This window comes from Cavia porcellus, unplaced genomic scaffold, assembly GCF_034190915.1.
Source record: "Cavia porcellus strain 051 isolate PalLab524CR breed Dunkin Hartley unplaced genomic scaffold, mCavPor4.1 scaffold_11, whole genome shotgun sequence".
Lineage (NCBI taxonomy): Eukaryota > Metazoa > Chordata > Mammalia > Rodentia > Caviidae > Cavia > Cavia porcellus.
The window spans coordinates 12,896,910-12,911,163 of record NW_026947494.1 but is presented as its reverse complement, the minus strand read 5'-3'; the positions used below and the strand labels follow the sequence as shown (position 1 = coordinate 12,911,163).

At 44.6% G+C, this 14,254-nt stretch overlaps 1 protein-coding gene and 1 pseudogene across 1 annotated transcript in view; both read left to right on the top strand.

Moving 5' to 3' along the window:
• LOC100720603 (nicotinamide phosphoribosyltransferase-like) overlaps window positions 1-589 on the top strand; it is a 62,251-nt pseudogene extending 61,662 nt beyond the window's left edge.
• Window positions 270-14,254, top strand: part of Marchf11 (membrane associated ring-CH-type finger 11) — a 114,045-nt gene continuing 100,060 nt past the window's right edge. The window contains exons 1-2 of the mRNA XM_063257995.1: window positions 270-1,264; window positions 2,457-2,612. Coding sequence (XP_063114065.1) covers window positions 704-1,264; window positions 2,457-2,612 — 717 coding nt within the window. The 5' untranslated portion in view covers window positions 270-703. The remainder of the gene's footprint in view (window positions 1,265-2,456; window positions 2,613-14,254) is intronic.

Genomic DNA, 14,254 nt, shown 5'->3' with positions numbered 1-14,254 from the left:
GGGTGTGGCGGCCGCGGGAGCTTAAGTGTTCCAGAGGCTTCTGCTGGAAGGCTCTGGGGAACCAGGGAGCCTGCCCTTGAGGGGCTCTGCCGGCAGCCCGGCTCTGATCGCCCCGCAGCGACAGTTACCGCGCCAGGGTCCCGTGCGCTCCTCCTGCGCCCCGCCCCGCGGGCTCCGGCGTGCGCCCCACTCCCACGTGGTGCCCCGCCTGGACCCTCGCGCCCCCACGCGGCCCACTCGCCGCTGCCCACCCGGTAACGGCTTCTGGACGGGCGGCAGCGACCCCTCCCCCGCCTGCTCACGAGAGCCGCAGTGCCGCGCGCCGCGTGGAGGGGTAACCCGCCCCGGAACCGACGTGAGCCGCCCCGGGGCGGGGTTGGTGCAGGCGGTTGAGGGATCCCCGATTCCGGCGGGCGCGTCCTACGCGCACCTCGCGCGCCCGCCCCGCGCGCCCCGCGTCCCGAGCCCCGAGCTCCGAGCCTCTCGCGCGCGGCGGATTCGGCGCCGCCTCGGTCAGAGCCGAGCCTCCGGCTCCACGGAGCAGCCGCCTCCTCCGCCAGCCCGCGTCCACAGGCGTCCCGCCCCCTAGCCCGGCCCCGGCCCGGCCCGGCGTCGCCTCCCGCCTCCGCGCTCCTCCCGCCCGCTCCGCGCTCCTGGCCGCAGACGGTGCCCGGCGCCCCGGCAGGGCGGCGGCGGCTCCAGCATGAACCTGGGCGCGGGGCACAGCGGCGGCTGGGGCCGCGGGCAGGACAGCGGGGACGAGCCGCCCCCGCCGCCGCCGCCGCCCCCTCCGCCCCCGCCGCCGCCGCCGCCCGGGGAGCCCGCCCGGGCCCCCGCCGCCCCGCGGTACCTGCCGCCGCTGCCCAAGCTCCCCGCGATCCCGGCCGAGCGCGCCGCGGGGCCCGCTGAGCCGCCGCCGCCGCCGGGGGAGGTGGCCTCGCGGTGCAGGGGCGCGGACGAGCCGCCGCCGCCACCCCAGCTGCCCGCCGGCCAGGACGGATCGGCCGCGGGCGACTCGGACGCGGGTCCCGGGCGCCACCCGGACGCGGCCGTCCCCGAGGCGGCGGCGACGGGCAAGGGCGGCCCCGGGGTGCCCGAGGCCAGCGCGGGCGCGGAGGGTCAGCGGCGGGCCGGCGACCAGCCCGAGACGCGCTCCGTGTGCAGTAGCCGCAGTAGCAGCAGCGGCGGCGGCGACAGGCGCGCCGGACACCAGCACCAGCACCATCAGCCCATCTGCAAGATCTGCTTCCAGGGCGCCGAGCAGGTGAGGCCCGCGGGACCCCGGGCGAGGGGCGGCAGGCGGCCCAGCGGGTTCGGCCCGGGAGCCGGGGTGGAGATTTCAGCACCGCGGACAGCGCGCGCCTCTTGTCCTCTTAGGGAGGTTTGAGGTCCCTGCCTCCTGAAACCCAGGGGCTGTGTGTTCCCCTTCCCTGACTGCCAGGACAATGTCCAAGCGGCGAATATAGGATTAATTGGACCTTCACTTTCCCCTCTGTATCTGGTTTTGCAATTACACATTCTTCAGGTGCGAGAATGCTAACTGTAAGGCCATAAGTGTCTCTTGTGAATCACTCCAGAGATCTTGGCTTACACATAGAAACCAACGTAGGATGTAAGTTGAAGTCCGTTTTCTGTTAATGCATCCTGAGACGGGTAGTCCGAGAATAAAGCTTGCAGGTGAGTCATGTCACAATCAAAAAGAGCAGGGTCTTTCCTTGTTGTAAATTTTGGTGATCTAATCTCGGGGACATGATACTTGTGCTACCATTCTTTCAAAAGAAAAGGAAAATACTTTGAAAGAAAAGCTATTTAGCCAACCATGTACTTTATATTGTGCTTGAAGCAGAATTCTAAAAGTATAAACACCACTAGAGGGGAATGTAAACTAATACGATGGTTACCGTGCAGAAGAAAGAATAATACTATCTCTCTTACAGAATGTGTGGTCTGAGCAAACATTAGTTTAATATTTTTAAAAGTAAGGAAATTGCAGAAGAGTAGGCAGGCTTTCAAGAATATAGTGCCCTAAGTCAATATTTATGATGCTACATTTAGAAAAATAAAAGCACGATGCTATTGCAGGCTGCTTTCTGGGATGCTGTGCACTTCTTCTTTTGATTAAGAATAACTGCAGAGGAAATGCATCTGACCATCCACTTAAAAGTTATTACAGAGATTTAATAGTACAGCTTTCCCCCAAGGGTATTGGGAGCTATATCTTGCAGACATTTTGTATGTTGGGAGAACATTTATGTCATAACTCTAAGCAATATCTTTGAAATAGTTTTAAGACTTTAGTTTGATTCCCATCAGAGGTATAAAATTTTAATTTGATTTTCTGGGATGGAGCTTGATGGTTGAATCCTTCTGGGTAAATGGCTTTGAAAGAAAATAAAGCAGGCATTACATTTCTAAAGAGAGACACGGATAGTCACCCTGAGATGTTTTCCTTCCAGGGTGAGCTGTTAAACCCCTGCCGGTGTGATGGGTCCGTTCGGTACACACATCAGCTGTGTCTGCTAAAGTGGATCAGTGAGCGAGGCTCTTGGACCTGTGAGCTTTGCTGCTATAGATACCACGTCATAGCCATTAAAATGAAACAACCTTGCCAGGTAACCCCTCACCTTTGTTTTGTTAACATGCATGCAGTTGAGCGTAGTTACGATTCAGGATGTGTATGCTGTTTCAAACCATTGGAGGCTAATTGTAATAAGACCAAGATTTAGAATTTGTAGCCATGTGCTTGGAGACAGCCATGGTGTTTTATCTGAGAAACTCAAATCTTAATGCAGTGTTTTTCTTTAATAACTTACTGAACAAACTATACCCAGTTTTGTGTTTCAAGGGGCAAGTTGGTAAAATGCTATATACTACATTTAAATCCATTTTGTTAATTAGGAATGTTAGCACTTTGTTTTAGTAATGTTTTGAGCTCTTGTGAGCTCCATGTGTAGAAAACAGATGCAAGCAAAGTAACATAGGAAATTTAGTGATCTAATCTAATTTTTCTTAATTTAACCAACTCCCCCCACCCTTTTGAGACAGGGTCTTACTTTTGTTTAGGTCAGCTTTGAACTCATTATGTAGCCCAGGTTGGCCTCAAACTCATGGTGATATTCCCGCCTCAGCCTCTTGTGATCTGGGATCATAGGGTACCTCACCCCACTCTGCTTAGCTTTCTTTTTCATGTGAGATTTTTTTCCACAGTTAAGTTTTGGTCACTTTCATTTTTTGTTATACCCAACCTTATAGTACATGCAGAATTATCATCAACAGTTGCTTTCAATAATACTGTTAAAATTATATGCATTGTTAAACGTTTGTGTGACATCCCATAATAGCCCCAAACCACGAACTCACAAATGTCCTAAAAAATGGGCTTTTTCCTCTCTTAATTTCTCCTGATGGAACTGATTCAGGATCTTTGTGTAGGCTACTGGAATGTAAAGTGCTAAGTATGAGATCTTTTCAAAAAGTAGAATTATGTGTAATCAATAAAATCTGTTAGTGAGATAGGGCAGAAAATAAGCAGACGTACAAGAAAAGGTTTAAAACCCAGAGACAAAAGATATAAGGAAGGAAAAGGAAGAGGGAATTGGGAAGTTGAGGGATAAAATAATAATAAAATCTAATGTTCCCTGTTTCTGTCTAAATTACCAAATTTGGTTTGCATTGAGCCAAATAGCACACATATAAAATCATAGTTCTTGCAGGAAGAACCTGGAAGCTGATTTGCTACTGCATTAATAATTTAAATTTCATAGTTTAAATTTATGTACCCTTCATATGGTTTGCAGTTAATTAGCATCTTTGATAATTGCCATTTAAGGTGTAATTAGCAAGCATGAAATGAAAATATGAAGTTCTTCAAGCTGACCGGAGGCCTATGAATTATTTGGAAAGAGGAAGCATAACTAATGTGGATGAGTGATGTCATTGTGCTGCAGATAGATACAAACATGGCACATTTTCCCAGAACCTCTAATTGATTGAACTACTCAAGTATCAGTTTATGGGTCCTTCATAGCTGTCTTGAAAAAAACGGAACCATGTCCAAAAGTCAGGATGTGGTTAATGTAGCTGTATTTATAGCAATCTTATGAATAGGATATATGAGAAGGTAAAGGAACAGAGAGTTCTGTTGCTCCAGTGAGAAGTCCAGTGAGGTCCACTCAAAAGCTAAAATGGGAGGCTGAGTATTTTGAAAGCTCTAATTTTTGGACACTGTGTATTCATTGAGTATGTTAATTTTGAGGTAAATAGAAGTATCTCTTTGATAAACATTTTAAGATAAAAATAAAAACCTGGCCAAAATACTATTGGCTAATTGTAGTTCTACAGAAAAAAAGAAGTGGCTATTACTATCTTCTGGCTCATTAAAATTCAATATGTAAACAAAAGCAATTCCTCAAACTGCATATAACATGATCCTCACCCTCCACCCTCCAAAAAGAACCCAAGCCCACACACTAACCTGCTATTACTGATGCACTTAGGCTTAATTTTGTTATGACATATATAAATGTTATGATCTGTAGCTCGAGCTGACTTTTGCAGTGAACTGTGAAAATAATATCTAGAAACAAGCTTCATATGAATTTGATGATAGCTGAAATTATTGCAGGGATGAAATGACTTTCCATGACTACTCAATATGTAGCCATGGAAAGTCACTGTTGATAAATGTAAATCAGTTACAGAGTTTCCAAGATGAGTTCTCATACATAGGACTATTCTGAAATGAGCCTTGGCTGCTTGAACAATATTGCTGTTCTGGATGACCCACAGCCTCAGCATTGGCTCCGAGTTTTAGCTTTCTCCTTTGCTGGAGTGTGGCCAGTCGAAGTTAGCATTTACAGCATTTGTATTTGCATAGCACGGTCGAGATTCCCTTCCTCATGATGCAGGATCAAACAGAAAGCATATTTATGGCTTCTCCTTCCCTTCCATGTCTCTGAGTGTGGTCCTAAGAATAAAGCCATCCCTCTGCTGTGAGCGGGTGGTCCCTTGCATGTGGAACAGAATGTAGAGTAAATAATATTAGGAGAGAACATTTAGCAAACACTCTGTATGTGAAGCACTGTTCTAAGTGCTGTACATATATAGATACTGGTATTTAGCCTTCACAACAAATCAGTGAGGAGAGAAATATCATCTCTACTTTATACAGAGGGAAACTGAATCACAGAAAAGTTCAGTTGCTGCTCCTGGGCATGTATTTAGCAAAACACAAAGCCAGGATACAAACACAGTCCATCTGACTGCAGGGTACAAGGTCTCAGCCTCTGTGTCAGAAAACATTCTGCTCATTACCTGCTTGCTATTTTGATGCTTCTGGGTCTGTTCTGACTTTTCAGGTAAGCAAGCAAGAATTGATTTTGGCCTCCATCTCTGAGAGGGTTTGGAAGGTTTGTGACTATCTTTTGCCATATAACAAACCACCTCAGTACTTAGTGGTTTAAACACCCACTACCGTTTATCACCTGAGAGTCTGCATGTTGGCTGCTATTATCTGGGAGGTTCTTTTCTACCTGTGTATTACCTGGCACCTTAATCCAGGGTAATGCATTTGTTTGTGTTGTTCTTGGTACTTCCGCTGCCTTATTTCTTCATGGTTTCACTGCTGCTGTAATTTCTTGTGAAAGCAAATCACAGGAACCATTGTGATTCAGAAGAGAAAACAGTGCCTCTGAGCCTCTTTTAAAGAAGGATCACTCATTGTAGGAGATAGCCTCTGAAAAGGCCCTCCAGACTTGCCCTTGTCTCTATTTTGCCCTCATTTGGTCCAGATGGAGCAGCGCCCGCCAACATAACTTCTCTCCTGGGGCTTAGAATCAAATAAATTAAAAAAAATATAGGAAGATGGATTCCAGCAGTGTTGTTTGATGCACTTTCAAAAGTGATTATTAGCATATCATCCCCTGGGAGCCTGACAAGGAAGAGCCAGGGGGCAGGTGTGGTGTGGGAAACACACTGCTTACTTGCTTTCCTTAAGGAGATTAGAATTGTTTGAGAACTTGGGTCCCATTTCATTGGATTTCAGTGATGTTCATCAGTGTGACACAAAAGAAAGCAGCAGATATATCCTCTGCAGCATATTTAAATCTTAATTGCTACATCATTAGTGGTAGGAGTTAATTAAGGCATTTGAGGCAATTAAAAATGCATTTACCTTCCTACCTACTTGGGGAATCCATTTGATTCATTAACATATCTATATACATTAATAACATTTTAAATGTGAAAGCCAATTCTGTTTGGAGTCTCATAGTACAATATGGTCTAAAGTTAGTGATACGCAAGAACGGATAAGATCAAATTTTCTTTGAGATGTTGGTGACGTTTTGGATTAGTTAAGCTGTATTTCAGTGCGTGAGTACAGTAGTCTCAGTACTTTTTCAAGATATATGGATCTTTGAGAAAATAACATTTATTAAATGGCTATTGGATGCGAGACTTAAACTTGTTGTAAAAACAGATTGCGCTGCCCACAGGTAGGAAAAAAAAGATGTAAATGGAAAATAATAGCAGTAAGCTACTAGGTAAGTAGGTAAACTACTTACACTCTGCGCCTCAGTTCATGCATCTTTAAAAAGGACATGATCATGCCACTGTACATTATTTTATGGCTCAGAAACATAAATATATGTGACGCACTTAGATCAGTGCCTGATAGAGAGTTTGGGCCATGTTCCTCTGGGCTCTGACCGTGAACACCTATTTGGTTCCCTAAGACAGAAGGACTTCTGCTTGCCTCCACCCTGCTCACAGGACCTCTGATTTCCTTTCATTCTGCCATATCATTCTTTCTCAAGGCTTACTTTTAATTGACAAAAGTAATAATTGCATACATTTTTAGGGTGTGAGATGCTTTAGTGCCCGCCTCCATCATGGAGTGATTAAATTGGACCAGTCAGCTTCTCCGTCACCTTAAAAAGTTTATCATTTCTTTGTGATGAGGACAGCTGTTTCTTTTAGCTATTTTGAAATATATAAACTGTTCTTAACTGTCATCATTGTACTGGCCAATAGAACGCAAGAACTTAGTCCTCCTATCTAACTGTAGCTTTGTACTGATTGGCCAGTGTCTTCCCTTTCCTGACCCCTCCCCCACCCTGGCCTCTGGTAATCCCCATTCTACCCTGTCTTTAATGGGTTTGACTTTTCATAGATTCCACCTGAGTGAGATCATGTGGTTTGCAGTTAACATAATGCCCTCTAGCTTCAAACATACTGACACAAATGAGAGAATTTTCTATTCTTAGTTTTGTTTTCTGCTTTTCTTAAGGTTGAATAATATTCCATTGTATCAGTGTACCATATTTTTTCATCCATTGATGAAGACTATTGAGTTGTTTTCATATCTTGGTTATCACGGATCAAGTGTCATTCTTTATCCGTAGAGTTTTCACCTCTGCTTTTAGGGAAACCCAGTTTGGTTTCTGACAAAATTAGTTATCATAATTAATGAATCACCCTTTTATTCAAAGCAGATATAATGAGCTTTAGTGATATCAGTGCACGTGAGCATATTTGCCATCCAAACCCTCTTCACCTTGGGGCTTGCTTATGTCTTTTTGGAGTCTTCTCATAGTTGAAGTTATGAGGTGCTTTGAAATGCAGTCACCTTAGGACACTACTCAAGTCAGGCAGCCACCATCCTTCTATTCTTGGGCAAGTCCTCTGCCAGATGGGCTGAATGGAGCTGGTCAGCAGGTGGAAGGTGAGGGAATCACAGGGATTCCAGGTGGGAAATCATGGAGAGGGCGTGGTTGAGCATCTCGAAGTGAATCATGTGTCTCCCGACCTCCTGCCATCCTCTTTTGCTGCCCAGAGCACCAAGGAAAGCACTCATGACTTCTGACTTGACTGGGGAGGGATGGAGACACCAGTGTGAATCACACACCTTTGGGATATTAGGCCTCCAGCCATTTTTATTTAGTCTGTAACATTTGGATCGGTCTTTCTGTACTGCTTTGTCTTTTTTTTTCCTTTTTTCTTTTTTTTTATCAGTACCAGGGATCAAACTCATGACTGCCTGCTTGCAAGGCAGGTACTTATGCTGCTGAGCTAAATCCCCAGCCCCGGCTTTGTCTTTAAATATTAACAATGGCCAACAGGTCTTCTCACGTAGTAGGCGTGACTGGAAAGTCTCCTTGATAGCAAAGTGATGTGAGATTATTCTTCATTTTTATGCATCTGCCCAAATCCCTGAGATTGGCAATATATTTAAATAAGGGAAGAACTTGGTAGCAGGCTTACAAAGGAATTTGGTTTACAGAGGACTTTGGCATTGGGTTTGCCTTGGTTACCTAAGGCAGAGCTTCTGACCCTGTTTGGAAGGCGTTGATAGAACCTTGCTTAGCTTTCCGAGGGTCCCATAGTCGTTGTTTTCCTAAGTGGGCCATGAAACAAGGATTTCTACCTTGCGGGCTGATTGTTAGCGTGGCGCAACTGATGCACTCAAAGGAAGTGACAGATTCTCACTGACATGGACTGAGATGCTGAATGTGCCATTAAGAAAACATTGGCGCATGAACAGCATCTGCAGGGCACAGTCATTTTAAACCATTCAAGTCATCTGGGCTATGTGGCTTAAAAATGTCCACACGTGTGTGGCCCTGCCCCATGGAGAGCCACCGCTTTGACTTTTCCTCTGCACTCTAACATTCTCTCTGTGTGCAGTAGTGAATGGCAAGCTGAGGGGAGATATTTCATGACTGAGCCCAAATACCTGAAAAACAACATTCACATCTAATACTTCAGCTGATATGCAGGCATATCTTACAAGCAACTAAGAAATGTCATACAAACGAAGGATACATCATGGGACCATTGCTTTGTCTTAGAAATAGTGTTTGTTTCATTTGCGTATTCATTCTCAGAACACAAGACTCTGCATTCCATGACCTTGAGATTAATGATTCTCTACTGTTGGGAGCCGCGGCCGACACCGGTCGCTTTACTTGGCGGACGTGAGGCCTGTAGAAAAGAGCAAAGCCTGAGCTAAGTTACCCCTCCCATCGAGTGAGCCAAGTTGGCGCCTGCTTCCTGCCCCCTGATTGCCCTGGCGACTTAAACAACCCGCTCTGTAAGATAGTCTGCCTAGCAACAACTGATGTTAGCCAGTCAGCCCGCATCGCGCGCTTTGAACTGATTGGCCACTGTTACCCTATAAAAGTGAGTGCCTCTCCCGCTACGAGAGAGAAGCACAGAGAGAGATAGAGAAAGTCCACCGGCGAGAAAGGGCTGGTGGCAGAGCGGAGGCCTCGCGGGGCCCACACGGAGACAAATAAAGACAAGGTTGCACACCGCCAGACTTTGTCGTGTGTCTTTCCTGCCGGCCGGGAGCGACACCGACATCTGGTGGCCCGTACGGGGGTTAGGGTCAAAATAAATAAAATAGGGAGAAGCACAGAGAGAGATAGAGAAAGTCCACCGGCAAGAAAGGGCTGGTGGCAGAGCAGAGGCCTCGCGGGGCCCACGCGGAGACAAATAAAGGCAAGATTGCACACCGTCAGAATCTGTCGCGTGTTCTTCCTGCGGGCCGGGAGCGACACCGACACTCTACTGAATGAAATATGTAAATTAGCTTTTGTTTGTACTGTGGCCGTCTTATTTACTGTATAGGAAATCACATACAGTCATTTTACAAATTTTCCCAAAGCCAAATGGTTCTCAGACAGTAGGAAAAGAAGGTGACACATGTTTTGGGCTTTGTGCTATGGTGTTTTTCACCTTTATAGAGCACAGCTTAGAGACAACTGAACCCCAGGAATGATATTTTCCAGAACAGTCTTCTTCCCCCACTTTAGATTTTCTAGCTCTTTTTAAAGTGTATTTTCTTTTTGACACATCTCTTTATTTCTCTCCTTGCCTCTTTGCCCTGCTGAGAGAACTTCCTCTGAACAGAAGTGCCATGAACCTATTCTGTTGGTTGGTGCAGGTTCGGGTGGCAGGAAGACTCTGTGCAGGGGAATGTCGCCATTGCTCCAGGGTGTCTTGTTCCTTGAACCAGAGGGTCACAAGCCTTTTCTCTTAGGAGCCAGGTATTTTAAACTACGAAGGCCCTTGGAGCCACTGTTCTATCCAAGAAAGACACTGCAGAGAAGAACAAGCTGGATTGTGTTCTAGCTCAGCTTTATTTACAGATGCTGAAATTTGAATGCCATGCAATTGTAATCAATCAAGAACAATATCCTTTCAACAATTCTTCACCCAGCCACCTAAGAGTGTAAAAACTTGGGATACACTAGAAGGCCGCGGCGGCAGCTGGCCTTGTCCCCTAGCACAGTAAGTAGTGCAGGTGTATGGAGTATTGATGTGGATGCGTGTACTTCATGCCCTCTTAGAAAATTCCATGAGTGGAGTGTTTCTAAATTGCTGTGTTTCTTTGTAATTCTGAGTGAAATTATAATGAACTTGCATCATGTAGAAAACGGGCCACTTTAGTTCCATAACAGAATGCTATTAACTTCTTAATATTGCATATTAAGCTATTATTTCTTCCAACAATTTCTTGGTTGTGTTGGACTCAGAGCCTAAATTCCCAAGAGTAGCTTTAGTTAAGTCAGAGGCAGAAGTCGGAGCCGTCTCAGCATGAGTCCTCATTGTCCTGCTGTCCCTGGAACAAGCAACCCTCTTGTCTCTATGAGTCTAGGAGTGCTCTGTTGAGAACTCCTGTATGTCTATCCTGAGCAGATCCTCCCAGGGTATCCACAGCCCAGCAGTTGGGCTGGGAGTGTCCATCCCTTCATGAAAGTCTGAAGTGAGATTATTTTAGCCTGCTTGGGGTTCTAGGCTGGCACTTCAAATTATTAAGCATGGCAACGAGTGGGAAAAATTTTTAGAACAAATCACGTGGCACAGTGGTGTTGCTCAAAATTCATTTTCTTGGTCATATTATAAGTTCCCAGTGCATATCATGCATGAATAAATGGAGTGAATGCACGAATAAATATATAAATGAGTGTTTTAGTGAAATGATCAGACTCATAGAGGTCATGTCATTTCTGCACTGAGGATCCATTTGAAAGTAGACCAGTACTGTTCATTATTCATACCTGCATGTACACCATCTATTGACTATTAATTTTCAACTTTGTATTTAAGTTGATCTTCTATTAATGCAATTCAGGATTTGCCTGGACAAATATATTCAGTTTTTCACACTACAGCAGAAAGCCTTAAAAGTAACAGAGGAATTTATTTTTAAAAACCAAGACTTTTTTTTTAAAGTTCCCCGTGAGACATATCTGCTCTTTTCAAAACATAAAATGTCATGAAAAAAGGATTCAGTGAATGCAGAATTATCCCTGTGTGACACATTTGTTTTCTTGAGATTGTCACTGGTTGAAGGGCTTCATGTAGCATTTGCTCAGGAAGTTTGAATAATTTGTCGGAAATTTTACTGTATGATCACGGGTGTAGACACACTGCTAAGAACGTTGGCTGGGTACAGTGTTTTGGTGTGAAATCTGCCGCCTGGCTGAAAACAAGGGGACGTCTTTGTGATGAGTGGTTTTTGTAGTTTTAATGTGACTTCAAAAAAGATTTTTCTGGAGGGGAATACGACGCTGCAATACAGGGAGATGCAGCAAAGAGCAGGCTGTTTCCTCCTGTTCACTTCCTGCTTTGTCGTAGCATGTGGCTTTGCTTTAATGTGACTGATGTGCAGGTGCTGGGACAAAGGAAACAGCTTCCTTCTATTTTCAGACCTTCTAAGAGTAGAATGGGATGACTCGGGAGGGCAACATGAGAGCGTTTCTGACCCTTTAGCACAGCAGGCAATGGCTGATGAGTGGATAATCACCTACAATTACCAGCAAATGGATGGCAGACCCAGAGGACTCTGCCAGGAAGAACTGCGCTGTGGCTGGTATTTTCTGTATCCTTAGGTGTCTGACCATGTCTTCCTTGTGAGCATAACACAGCATCATCGTTCAACAGCTGTTCCGTACGATAGAGCCAAATGAAGTTTGCTATAAGTAGAGGTGGACTAGGAACAGTTGCATGAGAGGACAAGAAAGAAAGAAAAAAAGAAAGAAAGAAAAAAAGAAAGAAAGAAACAAATACAAACCTAGGAGAATTTCCATACAGGCCGAGTCAGTAAGGGAATTTCCTGAAGATGCATTCAGTAAGGGAATTTCCTGAAGATGCATTCTTTTGCCATCCCTTCCTTTGGTGCATCGTGCTGTGAAAACTTCCATCAAACCACCTGTGCCCTTTCCAGCTTTCATCTCTTTCCAATTAGTCTGTTCTGGCTCTTGATATCTGAGCAGTGTCTCCTTACTAGAGTAATAAAGTTTCATTGCCTTAATGTGCTTTTTAGCTTTGCTTCTCTTTTTGGTATGCTAATTATGTGTGAGAGTGGTGAAGAGCTTAATTTGGGCACCAGCGGATCCTCCCCTAGACTTCTGCTATTCTAGGCCCCTTTGGGCTCTGTGATACATGGTCACGCATTTGTGCCAAATGTCAGCTGCCTACTCAATTTGTGTCATGACATTGGGCTACACAACAGTTCAAATGAGCAAGGAGCTATTTCAGGTAACTTACACAGGCTCGTCTTGGTTTGTTCAACGTGTGGAAAAAAGATTTTGGGATAGCATCCCTCAAGAACTTCAGGGGGATTTTACTGAGAGTCTTATGAAGGAATGTTTCAGAGGCTGCAGGAAATACTTTTGCCTCTCTCTCTCTCTCTTTCTCTGTCCTGTGCTGATATTAACTTCACTTGGTTATACTAGCAGATGTCTGCATAAATATGTAAGTAGATTCTGTACATTAAGAAAAATAAAGGAAATAAAAGTCTTAGAGTAGAGAGGAGCCCAGGGTTTGCCAGGCCTGTAGTGGATATTCAGTGACTGTTTCTTTTATCCTTGCTCTGTACTTTTCTTGCTGTTTTGAATGTTACCTTACTCTTATTTTTTGTATGGCTGCAAGGAGAAGGAAGTGAGACCACCAGTCCTTTACAGAGAGAAGGCACAGTAGTGAATCAGGTGGGCAGTGTTTGCCTGCACATTATTCTGTAGGACCCCGAGCAAACCACCCTAGAAGAGGAAATTTAGAATGCAAACACCGTTTAGTTTCCTCCCATGTGTCTCCTGCTGTCTCTCATGGTGGTTATCTCATTGCTCTGTCAAACTGCCTACAAAATTTGCTTTCAGATTTGGACAAATCTTCTTAGTAATTTGAGTGGTTGAAAATAAGATGAAAACAAAAATAAACAAATCAAGCATTAAACTCAAAAGGTTTAGGCTGACAAGATTACAACTAACTTTTCTCAGATTTGTTGGGGGGCTCTTGGTCACGTGGTTCTGAAGCTGCGGAGCAGAAGAGTCTTAGAGACTGAAGCATTTCTAGTGATTTGGTGAAAGATACCAGGGCAGGCGATGATGGGTTTGTCCCTTACCTCAGAACTACTATTGACCTGTCCCTGTCCCTGTCCCTCCTCCTCAGAACTACTATTGACCGGGCGGCAGGGTCTGTCACAAAAAAAGTAACTTGGAAAAAAGATACATTGCTTTATTTGGACCTGATTAAATTGTTACTGAGCTACACTTTATGGGGAAAACAGCAGCTTTTCTGTAAATTGCCTGTAGGGCCGATTTTGGGTGTCAGGTCACAAGGAATGTTGGGAGATTATTAATATAACAGAATTTAGCAGTGGATTAGTAGGTGTTTATTTTTGTTCTGGAAGATGAGCAACCTCAAAATATTCCATCTGTTAGTTTCTACAGTGAACTATGTAGTCAGTTCTGTGTTACTGCTATGGTTCCGTTTACTCAGCAAATTAACCACTACTGTGTAACAGTCGGTGTTCTGAGCCCTTGAGTCACAGAGTTGCTTAAAACAACATGCAAGACCTCTGCTTCTAGAACTTAAATTATTGTTGGGGTGGCACAGAAAATAAGAAAGCAAATACATTTAAAAACTTAAGTAACTATAGGTTGTGTCATCACTAATGGAAATAAACTGGATATAATGATTAATCTTATTTCATGGTGTGTTCCAGAGTTTGGTTAGATCTTAATCTGGATGTATTTATGGGGATATTTTTAGACAGATTAATAACCGAATCTGTAAATTGAGTAAAGTAGGCTTGGGATTTGCTGTCTGTCCACTTACTTATTCATCCATTTAACCACTCAGTGAATATTTATTAACGACCTATTAGGTGTCAAATACTATTGTAGGCACTGACAATGAACAAGAGTGAATTAAAAAAGTGAAAACTGGGCCCTCAGGTCATATATAC